The 22867-nt window shown below is 34.2% G+C and overlaps 1 protein-coding gene across 2 annotated transcripts in view; it reads right to left on the bottom strand.

The window, feature by feature from the left end:
- The window catches only part of PRDM15 (PR/SET domain 15), a 184523-nt gene that overhangs the window by 156988 nt on the left and 4668 nt on the right, over positions 1 to 22867 (bottom strand). Inside the window, exons 1-3 of one of the 2 annotated variants that reach the window (XM_074213838.1) lie at positions 20411 to 20925; positions 11664 to 11709; positions 7686 to 7779 (exon numbers count right to left, since the gene is read on the bottom strand). In XM_074213838.1, the coding sequence (XP_074069939.1) occupies positions 7686 to 7779; positions 11664 to 11700 (131 nt within the window). In that variant the 5' untranslated portion in view covers positions 11701 to 11709; positions 20411 to 20925. Of the gene's footprint in view, positions 1 to 7685; positions 7780 to 11663; positions 11710 to 20410; positions 20926 to 22867 lie in introns of those variants that run through there. The other variant, XM_074213837.1, reaches the window with a different exon arrangement.

The following is a 22867-nucleotide window of genomic DNA, read 5'->3' as shown; positions in this document are numbered from 1 at the left end:
GCAGCTACATTAAAAGCTCGAAGGGCTTGGAATATAATATACTGGAAGTCAAAAGAGTTTAGAATGCGACCGAGAATCAACTACCCAGCAAAACTGAATGTCCTCTTCCAGAGAAAAAGATGGACTTTCAATGAACCAGGGGAATTTCAAATGCTCCTATTGGAATGGCCAGAGTTGAACAGAAGGTTTGATCTTCAGATACAGGACTCAGGTGAAACATAGAGAGTGGAGGAGAAGGGAAAAATATGAGGGACTTAATGATGATGAACTGCATGTATTCCTGTATAGAAAAACGACACTGATAAGACTCATATGAACCTTCTCAATTAACAGAGCAGGTAGAAGGAGATTTTACAGATGAATCACAGGAGAAAGCTGAATTTGAAGATAAAATAAGGTGTAAAAATGGAGTCAATAAAAAAGGGAAATTAATGGGAGAAAGAAAAAGGAGAGGGGGAATAGGCCAAGATATTTTATATAATAATATTTTTCCTTATTACTATGAGCTATTGCAATGATATGGAAGGGGGGGAGGCAAGGGGGAATGAGGGAATCTTTGCTCACATCAGAGGTGGCTAGGAGAGAAAACAGCATATATACTCAATGGGGTATAGACATTTGGAGTAAGAAGGGGGGGGGCAAGGGGAAGAGGTGGGGACGTGAATGAAGGAGGAGAGGATGGACCATGGGGGAGAGTGGTCAGATATAACACATTTTCTTTTTTACTTCTTGCAAGGGGCTGGGATTGGATGGCCTGTCTGGGACCATAGGGCCAGGTGGATGCTGGGCTTAAGGGGTGGTACGGGGACTCGGGGCCTCTTGGCCCCAGGGCCAGGGATCTGTCTGCTGTGCCATTCAGCTACTCTACAGCAGAGTCAATGAAAGGAGAGAGAAAATATAGTACATGGTAGTGGAGAAATAAGAAAGGAGGGCGCTACGATCAGCAATTGCAATGGTGGAAAAATATGGAAGTAATTTTTGTGATGGACTTATAAAGAATGTGATTCACCTGCAACAGAGTTAGTGGTGTTGGAACACAGACTGAAGCACATTTATTATTATTATTATTATTATTATTATTATTATTATTATTTGGGGGTTGCAGGGCAAATGGGGCTGGGTGGCCTGCCTGGGGCCGCATAGAAGGATGATTGTTGGGTGTCTGAGGCTGGATTTGGACCTGGGTGCTTCTGGCTCAAGGGCCGGTTTACTGTCTGCCACCCAGCCACCCCTACTATTATTACTATTTTATGTCTTTTTTTTTCTTTTTTTTGGTTTTTGCAGGACAGTAGGGTTGGGGTGGCTTGAATGTCACACAGCTGACTGATTGTTGGGTGTCTGGGGCCGGATATGGGTTCGGGTGCTCCTGGATCCAGGACTGGGGCTCCATGCACTGTGCCACCTGGCCATACCTACAATTACTATTATGGGGGGGGGTATTTTGTTTACTCTTAAACAAGAATATTTTATTAATGTATTAAAAAATTGTACAAAATGAGAATATTAAAAAAATGAAATTAGAGGAAAAAAAAGAGGGACAGGGCAAAAAGGCAGTAAAGAATAAACAAAGTAGGAAAATGGGAAGGAGAGAAATACTCAACTCTAATTCATTTTGTTCAATTCATTTTGAATATTACACAAACAACAAAATGGATCAAAAATTGGAACCCAATGTGTTTATAAAAAATATTTAAAAATCAGAGACAGTAAAAATATAAAGAGTTGCAGTAGAATTTATTATGTTTCAGTTGATGTTTTAAAAAGGGTAGCAATCATACTCTCAGACAAAGTAAAAGTTAAAATAGATTTAAGTAAAAGAAATAAATTGGAAAACTACATTATATTAAATACCATTGATAATAAAGTAATATTAATACTAAACACATAAACATCAAATGTTAAAGCACCCTTATTTTTAAAGGAAAATTACAGAAGGAAAAACAGTATAACTATAATAGTGTGGGTTATCAACTTTCCCCTCTCAGAACAACAAAAAAAAATAAGTCAAAAAGACGAAAAGAATCATCTTAGATAAGTTAGACACGATAGAAATCTGGCGAGAAGTGAATGAAAATAGAAAGTAATATACCTTTTTCTCATCAGAACACAGTACCTTTACAAAAACTGACCATATATTAGGGCACAAAAACGTTATAATTAAATGCAGAAAAGTAGAAATATTAAATGAATTGTTTTCAGATCATAATATAATAAACATTATATTTAATAAAGAACCATGCACACAAAGATTAAAAATTAATTGGAGACTAAATAACCTTATCATAAATTATAATGGGGATAAAGAACAAGTCATAGAAACAATAATTTCAGTAATGAGAATAATAATAAGACAATACACCAAAACTTATGGAATGCAACATCATAAATCAGAGGAAAAATTATATCTCTAAATGCTATATCAATAAAATATAGAAAAAGCAGATCAATGAATTGGGTACACAATTAAAATAATGAGAAAAAGAACAAATTTTAAAATCCCTAATTAAACACCAAATTGGAAATCTTAAAAATTAAAGATGAGATTAACAAAACTGAAACAAGTGAATTAATAAATAAAACTAGAAATGGGTTTTATGAAAACCATTGGTTAATATAATTTTAAAAGTGAGAAGAAAATCAAATCATTATTATCAATAATAAGAGGAAATTACAACAATTATTAGAAGCTATTTTGCCCAAGTATATGGCAAGATAGATAACAATTTAAGTAAAATGGAATAAAATTTACAAAAATATAAACTACCCAGATTAATAAAAGAATAAATAAAATTTCTAAATAAGCTTATTTTAGAAAAAGAAATTGATCAAGTCATAAAAATGAGCTGGGACCAGATGGCTTTACAAGTGAATTTCTACCAAACGCTCAAAGATAAACTAATTCCAACATTAAATAAATTATTTGAAGTAATAGACAAATAAGTTCTGCCAAACTTTTTTATGAAACAAATGTGGTGCTTCTTAAATCAGGAAACAAACAGAGAAAGAAAATTACAGACTAATTTCCCTAGTGAATATTAATGCAAAATTCCTAACTAGAAGACTTTAAGATATATTTAGAAGAATATATCACAAATATTATACATTGTGATCAAGTATTTAAACCAGGAATGGAAGACCAAAGAATTTAACCTGAGAATGCAAGAAGTATCTTTATCATAGGAAACTATTAAGAAAATTTATCTTATCGGTAACAAAAGTAACACAAAATCATATCATTAAAACCACATATATACATAGAAGAAGTTTCTGATAAAACACAACATTTAAGTATTAAAAATACTTTAAAGTATAGGTATAAATGAATTTTTCCTTAAAATATCAGAAGTACCCACCAAAAATCAAGCATCATCTGCAATGCAGATAAGCTAGAAGTCTTCCCAATAAGATGAGTGAAACAAAGATGTCCATTATCACTGATATTATTAAATATTGTACTAGAAATGCAAGCAATAGCAATAAGAAAAAGAAATAGAACGAATCAGAACTATTTCTTTTTGCAGATGATAGGATAGTTCACTTGAAAATCCTAGAAATACAACTAAAAAGTTAAAGAATTTTATCAAAATAGCAGGACATGAAATAAATTCACAACAGCATTTCTATATATCACCCAAGAAAGCCCCTAAATGATAGGAAAGTAAAAGTTACTCCATTTAAAATAACTGTTGGACAATATAAAATATCTGGAAGTATTTTTTCCAGGATAAACAGGAAATATAAAACATTTTGCATCCATATAAAGTCAGATTTAAATAATTGGAGATTATTGATAGATGAGCAGAACCAATATAATAAAAATGACAATTTTAACCAAATTAATTATTCAATCTTATGAATATTTATGTGAAAAAATATTTTAATGAGGTAGAAGAATAAGAAAATTCACTTGGAAAACCAAAAAGTCAAGAATATCAAAAAAAATTAATGGGAAAAAATTTAAAGAAAGGTGGTTTAACTGTACCAGATCTAAAACTAAATTATTACAAAGTAAAATTAAAATTATCTGTTACTGGCTAAGAAATAGAAAGATGACCAGCACAACAGAACAGACATATAACATATAGCAGTAAATGATTTTAGTAACCTTATGTTTGAAAAATGTAAGTTTTTTGGGATGAGAATTCACTATTTCATAAAAATCGCTGGGAATACTGGAAAACAATATGGCAGAAATTTAGTACAAACCAAAATCTTATACCATTTACAAAGATAAAAGTCAAAATGGATACATGACTTAGATATAAAGGAAGATATCATAAGAAAATTAAAAGAACATGAAACATATCACCTATCACAGAAAAATTAATGAACAAGCGATTGCAATGTGAAATGGAAAATGGATAATTTTGATTACATCAAATTAAAGGTTTTGTGCCAATAAAACCAATGTAGCCAAGACTATAAAAAAAGCAAAAATTGGGAAGGGGTGGATTTTATATAGTTTCTTATCATTCTTGATTAGAGAAATGTAAATTAAAACAACTTAAAAGATATCTCACCCCCATCAGATTGGTTAAAATGATAAAAGGGAAAAATAACAAATGTAGAAAACTTGGGACATTAATACCTTATTGGTAGAATTAGAAGTGATCCAACTTATTCTGGAGAGCAATTTGGAATTATGCTCAAAGAATAATAATATTATGTAATATCTTTTGACCTAACACTATCACCATTAGTCTATTTCCCAAGGTAATCAGGGAAAAAGAAGAGATCTTATATATTCTAAAATATTTTTGCAGCTATATTTGTGGTGACAAAAAAAGTGGAATTTGAGAGGATGAGGATGCCTATCAACTAGAGTCTGGCTAATGAAGTTGTAGTATATGATTGTGATGGAATACAACTATGCTATAAGAAATGAAAGCTGGGGGGGGGGGCGGCGGCTAGGTAGTACAGTGGATAGAGCATTGGCCCTGGAGTCAGGGGTACCTGAGTTCAAATCTAGCCTTCAGACACTTAATAATTACCTAGCTGTGTGGCCTTGGGCAAGCCACTTAACCCTATTGTTTTACCAAAAAAAGAAAAAAAGAAAAAAAAGAAAAAATAAATGAAAGCTGGTTGATTTTATAAATACATGGAAAGACTTGCATGAAATAATGAAAAATATTAAAATAAAGTACAAAGGATCTATGAAGACAGATGCTATCCATCTCCAGAGGAAAGAACCCATATATATATGTATTGCCTGTTTTCATATATATGTCTGTGTGTATATGTGTGCATATATGTATGTATGTATCAAATCTTGGCCTTCTGTAGTGTGAATTTGAAAGGGAGGAAGGGAAATGGCTTAGAACTCAAAATGTAACAAAAAATAAATTTTAAAAATAGAATTTAAAAACGTTTTTAAAATAAAGAAAATGCTAAGAACAAAATAAAACAAAACATGGACATGAGTTACACAAAAGAAAAGGGTATGGTAAGTTGAGATCCATATTCTTGAAGAAGCAGTAACATTAATATAATCAAGGATCCATTAAAGTACCAGACATACATGAAACCTTACACTAGCAGCATTCTATTAAAATGTTTCATTTTGGGGGCAGCTAGGCGGTGCAGTGGATAGAGCACTGGAGTCAGAAGGACCTGAATTCAAATCCAACCTCAGACACTAAATAATTACCTAGCTGTGTGACCTTGGGCAAGTCACTTAAGCCCACTGACTTGCAGTATAGACCAGGCAACAAACTGTATATTGGCCATTCAAGTGCCAGCCTACTATCTAAATTCAGCCATAGAAACTCATAAAGAATCTAGCCTTTTAGGTTCTACCATGCATTCAAGCTGAAAGCTCAGCCCATTCTTGGGCAGAGGAAGTGTGAGAATAAAGATGAAGAACCCAACAAATTATTATGAGGTCTGGGAGATGATCAATTGAGTTCTCTATATTCTGGGAGTATTTAGGAACAGGGAAGGATGAGATCAATATTTCAGAGATTCATAAATAGTTTTTTGAGGGGAATGGGGTGGAGGGAAGTTAGGAAGTTTGTTAGTTCTGCATCTCTTTCATCTTGCAACTCTTAAATAAAACAATCTTAAGAAAGTTTTTTAAAAAATATATTTAACACCAGTTAATGTGCCTTAACTGTGTTAGGAACCAACATTAGACATGAATGATGAAAGAAACAATTCCTATGTTTACATTCTAATGAGGGAAGTGTATATACAGGGTAAACATAAAAAGAAAAAATGCAGTTTTGAGGGAGTACACTAGCTATTGAGAGAATCTAAAACAACTCAACATAGAAGGAAGAGGATTCTGAGACTGAAGTGAGCACATTCAAGTATTGGAGATGGCCAGTTCAAAGACTATGATGAACATAGAATATTGTATGTGAAGAAGAGAGAAAAGCAAGCTTGGCTGAATGGCAGAACTCAAAGGTACATAGACAAAAAATAATGTGTGATAACTGAGGGACAGAGAGGAGGACAATTGGGCTGGACAGCAGAGTGCAAGAGGGTAAAAACAGAAGGTGTGCTAAGTTTGTGCAGGAATTAAAAACTAAAATAAATTAAATCTTTCATATTTAAAAAAAACTAAACAGAGAAATTTGTATTTGAAGGTAAAGTCAGGCAGTGACTGGTTAGATTTTTTTCTTAAGGAAAATCACTTTGGCAGCAACAGACTACATGGGGAGAGTAGTAGTCTGGTCAAGAGGTAAGGTAGACCTGAACTAAAGTGGTAGCTGTATGAGTAGACAGAAGAGGTAGACTTGGTTCTGTTGTGTGCACACGTGCGTGCGCATGTGTGTATGTGTGTGTTACAAACCTAGAAGTCTATAAAAAAAATGAAGTGTCAGAAATAGGGAAAATTGGAAAGGCAGTTGGTGGGGGTGGGGGTGGAGGGGTTAGTTTAATTCTCAATCATCAGAATCACAGATTTAAAACTGGAATTTACTATATGCAAAACACATTGCTAACTGCTAGTATCTTAATTATGCTGGGTAAGACTAGTTATGGGGAGATCAGTCAGAGAAAACTAACAAAAGGGTGTTAAAAGCTACCAGTTCATGTCAAAGGCCTGAGTTAAAGAGGTAGTCACAGAAAGTAAGTCATGACCAATCATAAGCACACTTTAGTTATTTTCTAGAAGCAATAATAGACTTTTGTTTAAATTATCCATAAACCCTTAGTTGGTTCTCCCCTTTAACCAACATAATTTATTTTGAACATATCTGGTCAAGGTTAGGGTTGTACTTTGCAGCCATAGAATACTGAATAGAAAAACTAACAAAATTCAGTGACTTGAATTCATTAGCACCATGTCACATTAGCACTGTGTCAGATATTGCTACCTACACAATCAAATCATTGATACCCTGGTACTTTTATTTTTTGAAGTAGATAAAAGAGGCTCACTCTAGAAAAATTGAATTACATTCTTCCTCATCATGGCAAAAAAACTGTTCAAGTTCACACTGTGATGAAAATCATTTATGCCTTCCAGAAATTTTGAGGAAAATTTCATCTTGGAAAACATAAAAAAATCTTGCTCTCTCACTACAGTTATTAGGTAATCTTGAAAAAACTAGAAAAACAGAGAAAAAAAGATTTTTAAACTATTTATACATTCATGTATGTGCATATGTATAACTTAACACATTTGTACACATACAGTAAATCCCACCTGTAAAATAAAAAACTAATTTAAAGTTGCTCACCTTGCCCTGCTCAATACAAAAGAGTCTTTTACCATCACCACTGGGCCCAATTCTGGACATTCTGAATCATGGTACTGACCACAGTCTTCACACCCTGTAAATAGACAAATAGATCTCTTCAAAGGCAGTATTCATGGTTAGCTATAATTTAACCAGACTGCCAGAAAATCTTAATTAATGCTGTAACAAACTTGTAAAACGTATATTAAAGAACATACTGCTGACTGCTGGCTAAGATTACCATGAAAGTGACTATCACCAAAGCAAACAAAACAGACAACTCATTTGATTAAGTAAGCTACGTCATTCCACTCCATAAAAACATAATGTACTATAAGGAAATGTCTATAAATCATTTGTAGTCATTTCTTTGAAAATAAAAACACAATTATTCCAAATAGGGGGGAAAGGAAATACACAAATACCCTCTATTTTCAATTCCTTAGTTATAAATGTAAAATATTTTTCATACTTCTGGTACCATATCATTTTTCTCAATTAGTATCTACAAACTACAATGTTCTGTATGCAAGAAAACTGTAAAAAAAATCCTGTTTACTAAAATTATTATAAAATCTTCCCCATTTAGTAAGTGGGTTTAATTTTTATTTATTTATTTATTTTTGAATTTTACAATTTCCCCCCCTCATTTCGCTTCCCCCCCCCACTCCATAGAAGGCAGTCTGTTATCTTTACATTGTTTCCATGCTATACATTGATCTAAATTGAATGTGTTGAGAGAGAAATCATATCCTTAAGGAAAAAAATATAAGAAATAGCAAAATTACATAAGATAACTTTTTTATTTTTTTTAAATTTGAGGCAATAGTCTTTGTTCAAACTCCACAATTCTTTCTCTAGATACAGAAGGCATTCTCCATCACAGATACCCCCAAATTGTCACTGATTCTTACACTGATGGAATAAGCAAGTCCATTAAGATTGATCATCAACCCCATGTTGCTGTTATGTCCTTCTGGTTCTGCTCATCTCATTCATACAAATCCTAAATAGGGGCTATTTAAAGCTACTCTTGAGTTTCTTGTAGCTTTCTCCACCCCCTAAAGAAACTACCTGGATTTTCAGAAAATATTTTTCCACATTAAAAAAAAAAACTATTATAATTTTACATGATTAATAAAGTCATTTCAATATTACTTTTTTAGTTTTTTTAAAATATTTTTTTCAATTACATGCAAAAACAATCTTTTCCTTTTTAAAAAAAAGTTGAATTCCAAATTTTCTCTCTCTCCTTCCTTCCTTTTCTTCCTTGAGAAGGCAAATAATTTGATATAGATTATACAAATGCATTCATGCAAAACATATTTTCATATTAATCATATTGGGAAGGAAAAGAACAAAAAACCCAAAAAAAACTCCCCTAAAAACCCACAAGAAAAAAAAGCAAGAAAATAATTAGGTTTTAAGATGAATTCACGCCCTAACAGCAACATGGGAGAGACGATCAACCTTAATGGACTCACTCATTCCATAAGTGCAACAATCAGGGACAATTTGGAGAATACCATCTGTATCCAGAGAAACAACTGTGGAGTTTGAACAAAGACCAAGGACTATTAACTTTAATTTAGGGAAAAAAAATTAATATCTTATTGTCTGATCCTGCTATCTCTTATACTTTATGTTTCTTCCTTAAGGATATGATTTCTCTCTGATCACATTCAATTTGGATCAATGTATACCATGGAAACAATGTAAAGACTGGCAAATTGTCTTCTGTGGGGGGAAGTAAGATTAGGGGGAAAATTGTAAAACTCAATATAAATAAAATCTTTATAATAAAAAAAGATGAATTCAGACTCATTCTTTTTCTGGAGACGCATAGCATTTTTCATCATAAGTCCTTTGAAAATATCTTAGATCACTGTATTGATATGAATAGCTAAGTCATTCAAAACTGATCATCATACAATATTACTGTTACTGTGTACAATGTTCTCATTCTGCTCACTTCATTTTGTATCAATTCATGTAAGCCTTCTCAGGTTTTCTGAAAGCATCCTGCTTGTCATTTCTTGAAGCACAATTCCATTACAATCATATACTTGTTTAGTCATTACCCAACTGATGGGCATTGCCTCAATTTCCAATTCTTTGCCACTTAGTAGCTCCAAAGAGCTGCTAGATTCATTACCTTTTTTAAAAAAATCTCTTTATTATACACATCTAGTAGTGCTATGTTGGGTCAAAGGGTATGCAGTTTTACAGCCCTTTCAGCGTAGTTCCAAATTGCTCTCAAGAATTGTTGGATCAGGGCAGCTAGGTGGAGCAGTGGATAAAGCACAAGCCCTGGAGTCAGGAGTACAAATCCAGTCTTAGACACTTAATAATTACCTAGCCTTGTGGCCTTGGGCAAGCCACTTAACCATTTGCCTTGCAAAAAAAAAAAAAGAATTGTTGGATCATCCCTGCCTTTTCAAGGTCAGGATGTTCCTTGTCGCAATGATTATCCTGACTTGGCTATTGGACGTGTCTCTATTGGATGTGCCTCTGGCTGTTCAGAGGTCAGGGGGTGGGGGGGAAAGAATGGAGCAGAAGATAGTGTTTTTAATATAACTCCAGGTTAAACAATCCAGTAACTTAGTCCTTAAACAGGACCTGACAAAGCCATCCAAAGTTATTGCCTATAGTATGAAAGTTTCATTCCATCTAACTTCAGATTCTGTTTCATCCTGATTAGTTTTGTCACTTTGATTCAGTGACAAACATTGCAAAATGGTGTGTGACCACTTGATGTGCAGAGTCTGGCTTTCTCTATATTAAATTTCAATGCCAAATTCAGGAGTTGCAGACTTGCCACTGACAAGAGGGAAGCAAGTAGGTGAGTAAAACAATCTCCCAGATCTTGATAGCAACATATTCTCTCTTAAGGTATTCAGATGCAAAAATCACCTTCTGACTTATAGAAGGTGATAGTGTCTCAGCAACCCCTGCCAACTGCTTCTTGGCATAGTTGCTGGAGTTATGGGGAAGAATTGTCAGGCTAGCTCTTAGAAAGGTGTTCCTGGACAAACTGCCAAACCAAGGAGAAGGTGGAGGTTCAAAAGAATAACTGGGTCTACTCAGTTAAACTGAAGACTTCATTTGGGAACCAAAAACCTTAGTCAAAAGAATTAAATAGAATTCTTGGACTTTGAGCCATCTATTTTCCCTGAAAAGTAAGCATCTTTGCCAGCAGTATTTTGTTGGATTACATTACTGAGGAATGAACTGAGATGATTATGTGGAAGTGTTATTTAATGGCATATTGTACTAGAAATTTGAAGACCTGCAGTAGATTTTAAATCCCAATTCTTATTATAACATTTTAAAGAGATTGTGAAAATGTCAAAATGAACATTAATCGGGTTTTAATATACTGTATGATGGGTAGATGAGACTGTCCATTGTGCCTTATTTCATTATTTGAATTCTCAGGCATGGTTTTGGCAGTGCAAGAACCCTGTAACATTAACAAATTCAATAAAATGTAAATATATATATATATAAAGAATTGTTGGATCAGGGGCAGCTAGGTGGCACTGGCCCTGGATTCAGAAGAACCTGAGTTCAAATCCGGCTTCAGACACTTAATAATTACCTAGCTCTTTGACCTTGAGCAAATCATTTAACTCCATTTGCCTTGCAAAAACAAGCAAAATAATTGTTGGATCAGTTCTTAACTCTACCAACAGTGCATTAGGGTTCCAATTTTCCCATATCACATTCAATACTTGTCATTTTCTTTTTCTGTCAAATTAGCCAATATGACAGGTATGATGTAGTACCTCAGAGCTATTATAATCTGCATTTCTAAGATTTAGATCTTTTTTTATGACTAGAGATAACTTTGATTTCTTCATCTCAAACCTGCCTATTCATATCCTTTGACCATGAAGACATTAAGTAATGACTTTGTATTCTTATAAATTTGACTCGTTTGGGTCATTTCAATCTTTTTTCATGTGATATACTCACAAATAAACATAGTTTCATCACTGCCATCTTCAGCCATTTCTGAAACCTGATGAAACAAAGAAAAAAAAGGGAAGGAATCAGTTAATAGGATGAAAATGGCATCTGACAGGTTCTTTGAGGAGCCTGTGCAAATTAGAGAGCTCTAAAGTTTGTAAAGCAAGCCCTTGGAGAAGGGGAAAGTGGGGGCAGCTTCTAGAGAAATATTTACCATGCCACTGATAAGGTTTGTAATCAGAATGAGAAGATATTGTCTGTTCAAGAGTAGTAGGTCTCAATTTCCCTTGCCATTCTCTCCTCCCCAGCTATTACACTGCTAACAATATAGGTTCCCCAACCATCTGGTGGCCTCATAATAATTCACGACTGCTACTGAAGAAGAAACAATAAGCTGCAAAGATAGTAAAAAAAAAAAAAAAAAAAAAAAAAGGAAAGCTTGATCTGCTACTATTCACAACTATTAGTTTTCCTTGGATAAATGAGAATTTGTAGTCTTTTCTAAATATTTACCTTGACCCTACAGTTTTGTCTAAATGGATCTCTTTCACAATTGCAAAACTGTTGATCCCCTTGCCCTTGAACAGACAATATCTTCTCATTCTGATTACAAACCTTACCAGTGGCATGGTAAATATTTCTCTAGAAGCTGCCCCCACTTTCCCTTTCTTCCTTGAAAGATTTCCCTTTTTCTCTAGTCATGCTTCCCCTGTGGAGGGTGTCATTTATCTATCCTAAGTTGTCAAAAATGCTATTGATTATGGTGTGAAAAGTTATGAAAACTAAATCTGTACTCCAGGAAGCTGAAACAATTATCAATAGCTGTCTTAGCAAGCTAATAGATTTCTTTGCTTTTAGACTGGCCTCCTCTTTGAACTAGTCATTCATTGGACCTCCTCTTGGTAGAGAAAATTCTCCAACATACTTTACAAATATTATTTTCACAACAACCCTGGGACATAGATGCTCTGATCATCTCTGATGAGGTAGGCAACAGTCAAATGCTGAGGCATTCCTCAAACTTAGACCTTCTGATTTCCAGGTCCAATGCTAATACAGAATAGGATTTCATCCACACTCAACTCTTAAAAAACAAGATTTTTAGAAAACACTTGATTATTTTAAATAACCTATTTATATATTGATCTATTTTGTATGTTCTTTAGTCATGTCTAAACTCTTTTGTGACCTTATATGGAGTTTTCTTGGTAAAGATACTGGAGTGGTCTGCCATTTCCTTCTCTAACTCATTTACTCTGAGGCAAACAGGGTTAAGTGACTTGCCAAAGGTCACACAGTAATGTCTAAGGCCAGATGTGAACACAGGAAGTTTTTCTGATTCTAGGTCCAGTACTCTATCCAAGATACCACCTACTTATTATTTCTACCTATCTCTGCCTCTCTCCATTTCACAATTTAAAAATATTTTTAACAAATGGAAAGTCTACCAAAAAAAAGAACCAAACCAAAACTTCCACATTGACTAGTCTAAAAATGTATGACTTCAAACATTCCTTGAAATGTGGTATGAGACTTTTTAAAAATCACAATTTCCAGATTATCAAAGAATTTAGATATTTCTTCTTGATTATTTTCCCACTTTAATCATTTTTTAAACTTTTTTTTTGCATTTTCTTGTTTCAACCTTTCCTGTTTTGCCCATTTAAATTTTCAAACTATTCAGTGCTTAGATGAGCTCTTCTACCATCTATTCCCAGGTCTCAATTTCCCTTACCATTCTCTCCTCCCCAGTTATTACATTGCTTCTTTTGTTTCATTTCTTCTAGGTAATCTTAAAATCCTAATGACTAGGACATTTTTTTCCCCTCCCTGAAGTTTGTGAACCAGCACTTGGGGTAGTTGTTCTCTTACGCAGGGTTTATCTCCAGACTTGTTGAAATCCAATATATAGTCTCATATAAGTAGGTATTTTCATTGGCTTGCTCCAAACCTAGGGGGCTTGTGTGGACGCCAATTCTGCTCAGAATTCAATGGTTAAACTTTGGTACTTTCTTCTGTAGAATTGTTTGGTCTTATTTGTTTGCTGTGGCACAGATCTAGATTGCCTAGATGTAAATTCAAAACTAGAAGTGGTTCAGGGTCCTATCTCTACTGTAGTAAGGGTTCTGGGAGGAACTGAAGCTGAGACTTTTTTTTCCAGTTGCTACAAGGATTCCTCATAGTCTCCTTTATAATGGGTTCAACCCAGGCCTGTTGCAGGGCTCTTCCCCTTTCTCTTGATGTAGAGTTCAACTCTTTCTAAACTAGGCTACAGGGCAGCTGGGCTCTGCCTGGAGCTCTTTCATGCTGAACTCTCTGGTTTTCCCCTTGATTACTTCTTACCAGGAGGTTACACGCAAGGCTCTGCCCAGGGCCTCTCACCCTGAATTATGCTCTACTTGGGGTGCTTCCTTCATCCCACTGCTAGTGGATTCAGGGGCTACTCTAGTCCGGAGTTCTGTCTATGGCCTCCCTCTTGACATAGGCTCCAGGGCAATCCGCATGAGTTAGACTATTGCTTAGGGCCCTTACCTTCCTGCTATTAGGATCTATAGATGCTCTCAAACTGAACTGCTTAGAATTATCTTAAGCCTTGGGATCCTTCATCTAAGGCAGTATCTTTCCCATATACTCTTTTTGTCCCCACAGATTTTTTTGCTGTACAAACTTACCCTAGCTTATCTCCGTCAAATTTCTCCAAGATTCTAGTGTTTTTTTCTGTCTATAGCTGGAAGGTGTCATGTAATCTACAGATTATCAATATTCTTTTTATAACTGATGCATTTTTAATCTCTACTGGAGTGTTTTACAGGGAATCTGGACTCCTATAATTCCCAATATATCACCCATCTTTCTATAATTGCCACATTTTCTTTACTGTCTTATATTATTATTAATGTTTAATAAAATAATTATTTTTAATTTTCTTATTTCTTATTCATAAATTTAAAAAATACTGCAGGGGTGACTAGGTGGCGTGGTGGATAGAGCACCGGCCCTGGAGTCAGGAGTACCTGAGTTCAAATCCGGCCTCAGACACTTAATAATTACCTACCTGTGTGGCCTTTGGCAAGCCACTTAACCCCACTGCCTTGCAAAAAAACTAAAAAATAAAAATAAAATAAAAATACTGCAAACTCAGAGTAGAGAATTTTTTTTTTAAAAAAAAGGATTTTGCAAGGTAAATGGGGTTAAGTGGCTTGCCCAAGGCCACACAGCTAGGTAATTATTAAGTGTCTGAGGCCGGATTTGAACTCAGGCACTCCTGACTCCAGGGCCTGTGCGTTGCATCACCTAGCTGCCACCGAGAATTTTCTTAACCCATAAAAACATAAATGATATATCTTGCCATAACCCAATTCTAACACAAGTATGGTTATAAGATCCGAAGTCAGAGACTCAAGTTTTGGATTTGCTACTTTATAGGGTCTCTGTGTCTCTGTTTCCTCATTCTTAAAATAAAGGGTTAGTCCAGAAAAGGATTTATGCTCCTTTTTGTTTCAGTTTTCTCCCTCCCAGTATTCTATGGACTCCAATCAAGGACAAGTCTATGGTGGTGTTCAGAATCAAAATAGGGTCAAAAACCTGTAGTTCACATCAGAAAGATAGTGCTCTGACTTTGGAATCAAATGGACACATATCCCTGAGATTCATGAATAATCACACCGAGGATGAGGTCATTAGAGCTGAAGAGTATACTATATCTGATGGAGGCCCATGTGAGGGACAATAAGAGAAAAATCCATGCATACCCATAATCTAAGAAGGAAGCCCAGAGTTTTAAGAGCTGACTCTTTAGGTTTTAGAGAACCCACATTTTCCAACTGTATATCCTGATGGCTATCATTTGTCATGTCATTCTCAAATTTGCCTCTTTTGTGTGTGGCCCAGAACGGGCTAGAACTCTGCAAGCCAGCTGTCCAGTAGTCTCATGAGCTCTTAGGATGCTTCAAGGTCAACATTTCTGAAGGTCTCTGTCTATAAAGACCAGTCTAAGTAGAGCTTTGGGCAGGCACAAAATGGTGGTTAGAATAAGCAACTGTTAGGCCTCTGAAGCTATAGGTTTTTCAAAACATTTACCTATTCATTGGCCCTAGTTGCCAATTGAACAGATCACTCAAAGTTATCATAGATTGAATGATGTGTAGCCAACTCCCAAGGTCTCCTGTCTGATCTATAGCATCCCTTGGGGAGAAATTTCATTCTATGAAGGGGATATGTTCAATGAAAATGCTTGTGACATTGTAACTCTAAAATCCAATTGGATTGTATACAGATTCTATATATCCTCTCAACAAATATCTTTGGGGTGTTCACACATATACATACCCAACAGTTTTATCTCTATGGTTACATTTTATACAGTCTTATGTAATATAATACATTCGTGGAAGACAACTAGTAAGCAGAAGTTTTTAGGTTTAATTTTGCTCCATTATAATTATAAATAATACATAACGTTACATATTTTTTAAAAATCTAGATCCCAAAATATTCTTATTGGATCCATCTTTTGCTGTTATTTTACTAGATCTCTCCTCTCTTTTTTGACAAATATCTTTAAGAAAGTTATCTACACAAAAGGTGCCTTTGTTTCCTTTATTATTGCTCTCTTATTTAAAACTTTCTATCTGGCTCAATTTTATTTTATTTTATTTTCCTCAAAGCACAGAGGCAATTTCTTTCTTTTAGTTTCAAATTTTCCACCTTTCCTTACCTCTTCCAACCACTAAGAAGGATAAAAAAAAAATCTCATTATAAATGTGTAGTCATATGAAACAAATGTCCAAATTAGCCATGTTCTTAGTAAGTTCAATAGCTCTTTATCTGGAGGTGAACAGCATATTTCATCATGAGTTCTTTGAAACAGTAGTGGGTCACTGTACTAATCAGTTACTAAATCTTTCAGTTTATTATATTTTAAAAATTGTTACTATATAGATTTTTTCATTTTTTATCTCAATGGAATAAACTTAGTAGTGATATCATTGCATTAAAGGTTGAGTACAGTTTAATAGTCTGAGTTTTAATTTCAAATTGCTGAACTAGAACATATTTCCACCAGCAGTCTACCAATTTTCATCCTTCTCTTCCAGCATTTATTTTCATTTTCTCTCATGTTAACTAATCTGACAAATGTGAGGTATAGTACTTTATAAGAGAACCTTACTGTAAAACATTTCTCAGTTGCATGATTGTCTACTAATTATAACAGCTTTGATTTTGTAAATGTAGAATCTTTTCAATTTTATATAATCAAAACTATCCATTTTACCTCCTGTGGATCTATCTCGTCTGTCATGAACTCTTACCCTTTCAAAAGATCTGACAGATAATTTTTTACCTGTCCCAGTAATTTATGACAATATCTTTTATATAGAAATCATACACTCATTTGTTGCTTTCACGACACAAGGTACTGATTTATACCTAGACTCTTCCAGACTGCTTTCCAGTTTTTTTAACTGTTTTTGTCAAATAGTTAATACTTTTCCCTACAACTGGGAACTTGGATTGATCAAATACTATTTGATAGTATTCATTTGCTTCAGAATATCATATGTCTAATATGTTTCACTGACCCAACTTTTCTATTTTCTATCCAGTATATATTATTTTCAGGGATTTAATGAAAAAAAGTACAAAAGGGGGCTTAACCCTACCCAGTCTAAAATTATAAAGCATCAGTATACACACACACACACACACACACACACACATACACACACACACACACACACACGAAGAGAGAAAGAGAGAGATCTATTACTGCTTGGATCCCCTCCAATTTTACTGCTTATTTTTGCCAACTGTAAAATAATTCTTTGGTTGTTTGATTGGTATGGCACTAAATAAACAAATAAGGTCATAATTTCATTTTTATTTTATTGACTTGGTTTACCAATGAACAATATATTTCTCGTTATTTATTTTGATGACTTTATTTGTGGGAAAGGTTTTGTAATTGTGCTCATTTCATTCCTGTGTGTATGTTGGAGGGGATTCCCAAGTATTTGATAATATCTGTAAGTTATTTTAAATGGAACTTCTATTTCTCTACCTTCCTGGAAGGTAATACACAGAAATGCTAATATTTTCCAAGGTTTTATTTTATATCCTCCAACTGTGCTGATTTTACAGATGACTTAGGTAAACTATCCAATCAATTGCAAAAATGATAGTTTTTTTGCTGTTGTCTTATTGCTAAAGCTAACATATAAGGTTACCATAATGAATAGAAATGGTGATCATGGAAATCCTGTCTTCACTTCTGATCTTACTGGGAAAGGACAGTTAGGTAGCACAGTAGATAGAGCACCAGCCCTGGAGTTTGGAGGACCTGAATTCAAATCTGGATTCAGATATTTGACACTTACTACTTGTGTGACCTCAGGCAAGTCATTTAATCCTGACTGTCTTACATCCAGGGCCATCTCCAGGCATCCTGATTTATATCTATTCATTGGACCTAGGTGGCTCCAAAGGAGAAAGTGAAGCTTGTGACTTAGCACAGCATTCCCTCACTCCAATCCAATTCACTGGCATGCCATAGCGTCATCTCCCTGTTGTCATGGTCTTCTTTGAGAATGAAGGCCAAACATCATTTTGGAAAGGATACTAAAATATCCTTATTAAAAATAATGTTTACTCTTGGTTGTAGATATCACTTATTGGTTTAATGAAAGCTATATATTCCAATGCTTTCTGTTGTTTTAACAGGAACAGGTATTGTATTTTGTCAAAAGCCTTTTCTGAAAGCACTGAAACAGTTATATGATTTTTACTGTTGTTACTTTTAGGGTCAATTAGGTTTAAAGTTTTTCTAATATGGAATGAGCCCTGCATTTCTGGTATAAATCCAGCTTTGTCATAGTACATTATATTTGTGAGATATTGTTGTTAAACTCCTTGCTGATATTTAAATGTTTGTATAAATATTCATTAGGGAAATCAATCTACAGTTTTCTTTATTTTGATTCTTCTTTGATTTAGGTATCAACATATTCATATCATAGGAGTTTGCAAGAATATGTTCTTTATCCTATTTTTATTTTTTAAATAATATTTTATTGTTCAATTACATATAAAAAACTATTCTTAACATTTGCAGGGTTTTTTTAAGTTTTGAGTTCCCTCCTTCCCTCCCTTCTAAATGAAAGAGTTTAAACAATCTGATTTAGATTAAATATGTGCAATTATGTAAAAATTCTCATATTAGTCATTTTGTGCAAGAAAGCATGAGGGGCAGCTAGGTGATACAGTGGATAGAGTACCGGCCCTGGAATCAGGAAGAACTGAGTTCAAATCCAGTCTCAGATACTTAATAATTACATAGCTGTCTGATCATGGGCAAGTCACAACTCCATTGCATTGCAAAAATCTACAAAAAAAGGAAGGAAAAAAATAGAGTAATATAGAAATATAGTAAAAAAAATTGCTTGCTTCAGTCTGTATTCAGACTGAAAGACCTCTTTCTCTGGAGGTGGATAGCATTTTTCATAAGTCCTTTGGGTTTGTCCTGGATCTTTGTATTGCTGAACATGGCTAAGTCATTCACAATTCAATCATATACATTGTCCTCACTGTGTACAATATTCTCCTGGTTCTGCTCATTTCACTTTGTATTAGTTCATCTAAGTCTTTTCCAGATTTTTCTGAACTCCTCCTGTTTGTCATTTCTTATAGCACAAAAATATTATATTACAATTATATCCTTTGGGATATAGACCTAGAAGTAGTATTGCTGGATCAGAGAGTATGAACAGTTTGGCTGCCCTTTGAGCATAGCTTCAAATTATTCTTACATCAGTTGGCAACTCCCCAAACAATGCAGTTTTCTCACCTCCCCTCCAGCATTTATCAATTTCTGTTTTTGTCATATTAGTCAATCTGATGTTTTAATTTGAATTTCTTTAATCAAGTAATTTACAAAATTTTTTCCTATGACTATAGATAGCTTTAATTTCTTCATCTGAAAATTGTGTTCATATCCTTTGACCATTTATCAATCAGGGAATGTCTTGTATTCTTTTAAATTTGATTCAGTTTCTCTACATACTTGAGAAATGATATCTTTATCAAAGATACTTGCTGTAAATCCCCCCTCATTTTGCTGCTCTCCTTCTAATCTTGATTGCAGTAGTTTTATCTGTGCAAAAACTTTTAAATTTTATATAATCTAAATTATCAATTTTATATCTCAAAATGCTCTCTATAGCTTCTTTGAGCTTAAATTCTTCCCTTATCCATAGATCTGACAGGTAAATTATTACTTGCTCTCCTAAGTATGCTTATTGTAATTTTTTTATTGTTAGATTGGTATGGCACTGAATAAATAGATTAATTTGGGTAGAACTGTCATTTTCATTATATTGGTTACTTACGCATAAGTAATTTCATTATATTGGCTCAGCTCACCCATAAGTACCCACAATTAAATATTTTTCAATTGGTTAGATCTGGCCTTATTTGCATGAAATAATTTATATTTTGTAATAATATCCATTTAGTCCCTGCATTTGTCTTGTTGGTAGACTCTCAAGTATTTTATAATGTCAAGTTAAAATAGAATCTCTTTGTTTCTTGCTGTTGGATTTTCTCAGCAATATATAGGCTTATTTTGTATCTTACAAAATTGCTAAAATTGCTCATTATTTCAAGTAGTTTTCAGTTGATTTTCTAGAATTCTCTAAGTATATAAGAGCAGCTAAGTGGTGCAGAGAATAGAGCATCAGTCTCAGGGTCTGCAGTACCTGAGTTCAAATCCACCCTCAAGACACTTGACTCTTAACTAGCTGTGAGATCTTGGCAAGTCACTTAATCCTGACTGTCTTGTATCCAGAGCCATCTCCAGTCATCCTGATTCATATGTGGCCACTGCACCCAGATGGAGAAAGTGAGCTGGTGAGTTATAGCACAATAACTCCTTCACTCAAGTCAAATTCATGAGCTTGTCATGGCATCAACTTCCTGATGTCATGGTCCTCTGAGAAGAAAGGACAAACACCATCATGTGACTAAGTATACAATCATATCATCTGCAAAGAGTGAAAATTTTATTTCCTCATACCCTATTCCAATTTCTCCATTTTTTTCTTCTCTTATTACTACAGCCACTATTTCTAATAACAATATTAAATAATAGTGATATTAATGGTAACCTTACTTCACTCTTGATCTTGTAACATCCCCATTACAGATAATGGTTGCTTGGTTTTAAATAGACATTTTAAAGTACATTTAATATCACCACTCTTATTTGTTTTGAATTGGGGTGGGAAAGGGGTTGTAAATAGCATTTACATATATATATATATATATATATATATATATATATATATATATATATATATATATGTATATATATATACACACACATACATATATATAAAAGATAAGTTTTCAACATTCATTTTTCATAAGATTGAGTTATAAATTTTTCTCCCTTCTCCCCCTCCTCAAGAAGGCCAATAGGCTGATGTAGGTTATATGTCTATAAGTACGGTAAACATAGTTTCACATCAATTATATTGTGAAATAAGAATCAGAACAAAAGGGAAAAAAAGAAAAAGATTTAAAAAAACAAAAAAGTGAAAATAATATAGATGAGCTGCATTCAGACTCCATAGTTCTTTCTCTGAATGTGGATAGCATTTCCCTTAGTGAGTTTTTTTGGAATTGTCTTGGATTATTGTATTGTTAAGAAGAGCTAAGTCTATCACAGTTGATCATCATATAATATTGCAGTTACAGTACATAAGGTTCTCTTGGTTCTATTCATTTCACTCATCCTTTTTTCATGCAAGTCTTTCCATGTTTTTCTAAAATCATTAAGCTCATTTCTTAAATCAAAGTTGTACTGCATCATCATCATATACCACAACTTGTTCAGTCATTTCCCAATTATGGGGAAATCCCTAAATTTTCAATGGTATTACCCAATTATGGGGTATTCCCTCAATTTCCAATTCTTAGCCACCACAAAAATATAAGTAATTTTTCAACATGTAAGTCCTTTCCCTTTTTTTTTGGTTTTTTTTGCAAGGCAATGGGGTTAAGTGACTTGCCCAAGGTCATATAGCTAGGCCATTCTTGAGTGTCTGAGACCAAATTTGAACTCAGGTCCTCCTGACTCCCGGGCCGAGGCTCTATGCACTGCACCACCTAGCTGCCCTGTCCTTTTCCTTTTTTAATGATCCCTTTCAAAAAGTATGCACAGTTTTACAGCCCTTTCTTCAGTGAGCTTCTGTACTTCCATTTCCAATTGGTCAATTCTACCTTTTAAAGACTTCTTTAGTTCAGCAAATTTTTGTACTTCTTTTCTCTTTTGGCCAATTCTATTTTTAAGCTCTTCAGCAGGGGGCAGTTAGGAAGTGCAGTGAATAGAGCACCAGCCTTGGAGTCAGCAGGACCTGAGTTCAAATCCGGCCTCAGACACTTAATAATTACCTAGCTAATGTGACTTTGGTCAACCCTATTGCCTTGCAAAAAGCAAAAAAAGAATTTGGTTTCCATTTGGCCAATTTCAATTTTTAAGGACATAAGGCCAATATGAATTCTTATAAGAATTAAAGAAATTGATTTTTTAAATCAAATAAAAGCAACAGAGGGGAAAAATGGGAAAATAAGAGCAAGAGAATTTATGAAATGAGAATTAACAATTTGTAAAGAAGATATTTATTGAAGACAATTGGGCAGCTAAGTGGTGCAGTGAATAAAGTACTGAGATTGAAATCAGCAAGAGATCTCCACAAGTTTAAATCCAACCTCAGATACTTAGCTATAAGACCCTGGTCAAGTCTCTTAACTCAATTTGCCTCAGTTTCTTCATCTGTAAAAGCCAGTCAAGTATATTTTGCCAAGAAACCTAGCACCCAAACCTGGCTCCTTGTGCCCCTAAAAGGGATCACAAAAAAATCAAACAAAATGAAATAAATGATTGAGTAATAAAATTGCACATCAAAGCCAGAAGAGCTCTCTCTACTATTATGAATTAATTCTACTATGGAACTCAAGTGATATGTCACAATGGCTTTGAAATTCAGGAGCTGAGTATGAATTAAGAGGGTTTCCTGTACATGGTAGGTACTTAATAGATTCTTGCTGACTTGCTAACAAGAATTAAAGGAATAAAGTCTTCCTGTAAAAGGTAGGATTTTAACTGAGATCATGAAGGAAAATAGATCAAGAGACAGAGATGATGAAGAAAA

This window comes from Macrotis lagotis, chromosome 1, assembly GCF_037893015.1.
Source record: "Macrotis lagotis isolate mMagLag1 chromosome 1, bilby.v1.9.chrom.fasta, whole genome shotgun sequence".
Classification (NCBI taxonomy): Eukaryota; Metazoa; Chordata; class Mammalia; order Peramelemorphia; family Peramelidae; genus Macrotis; species Macrotis lagotis.
This window is presented reverse-complemented; position numbering and strand designations above follow the sequence as displayed.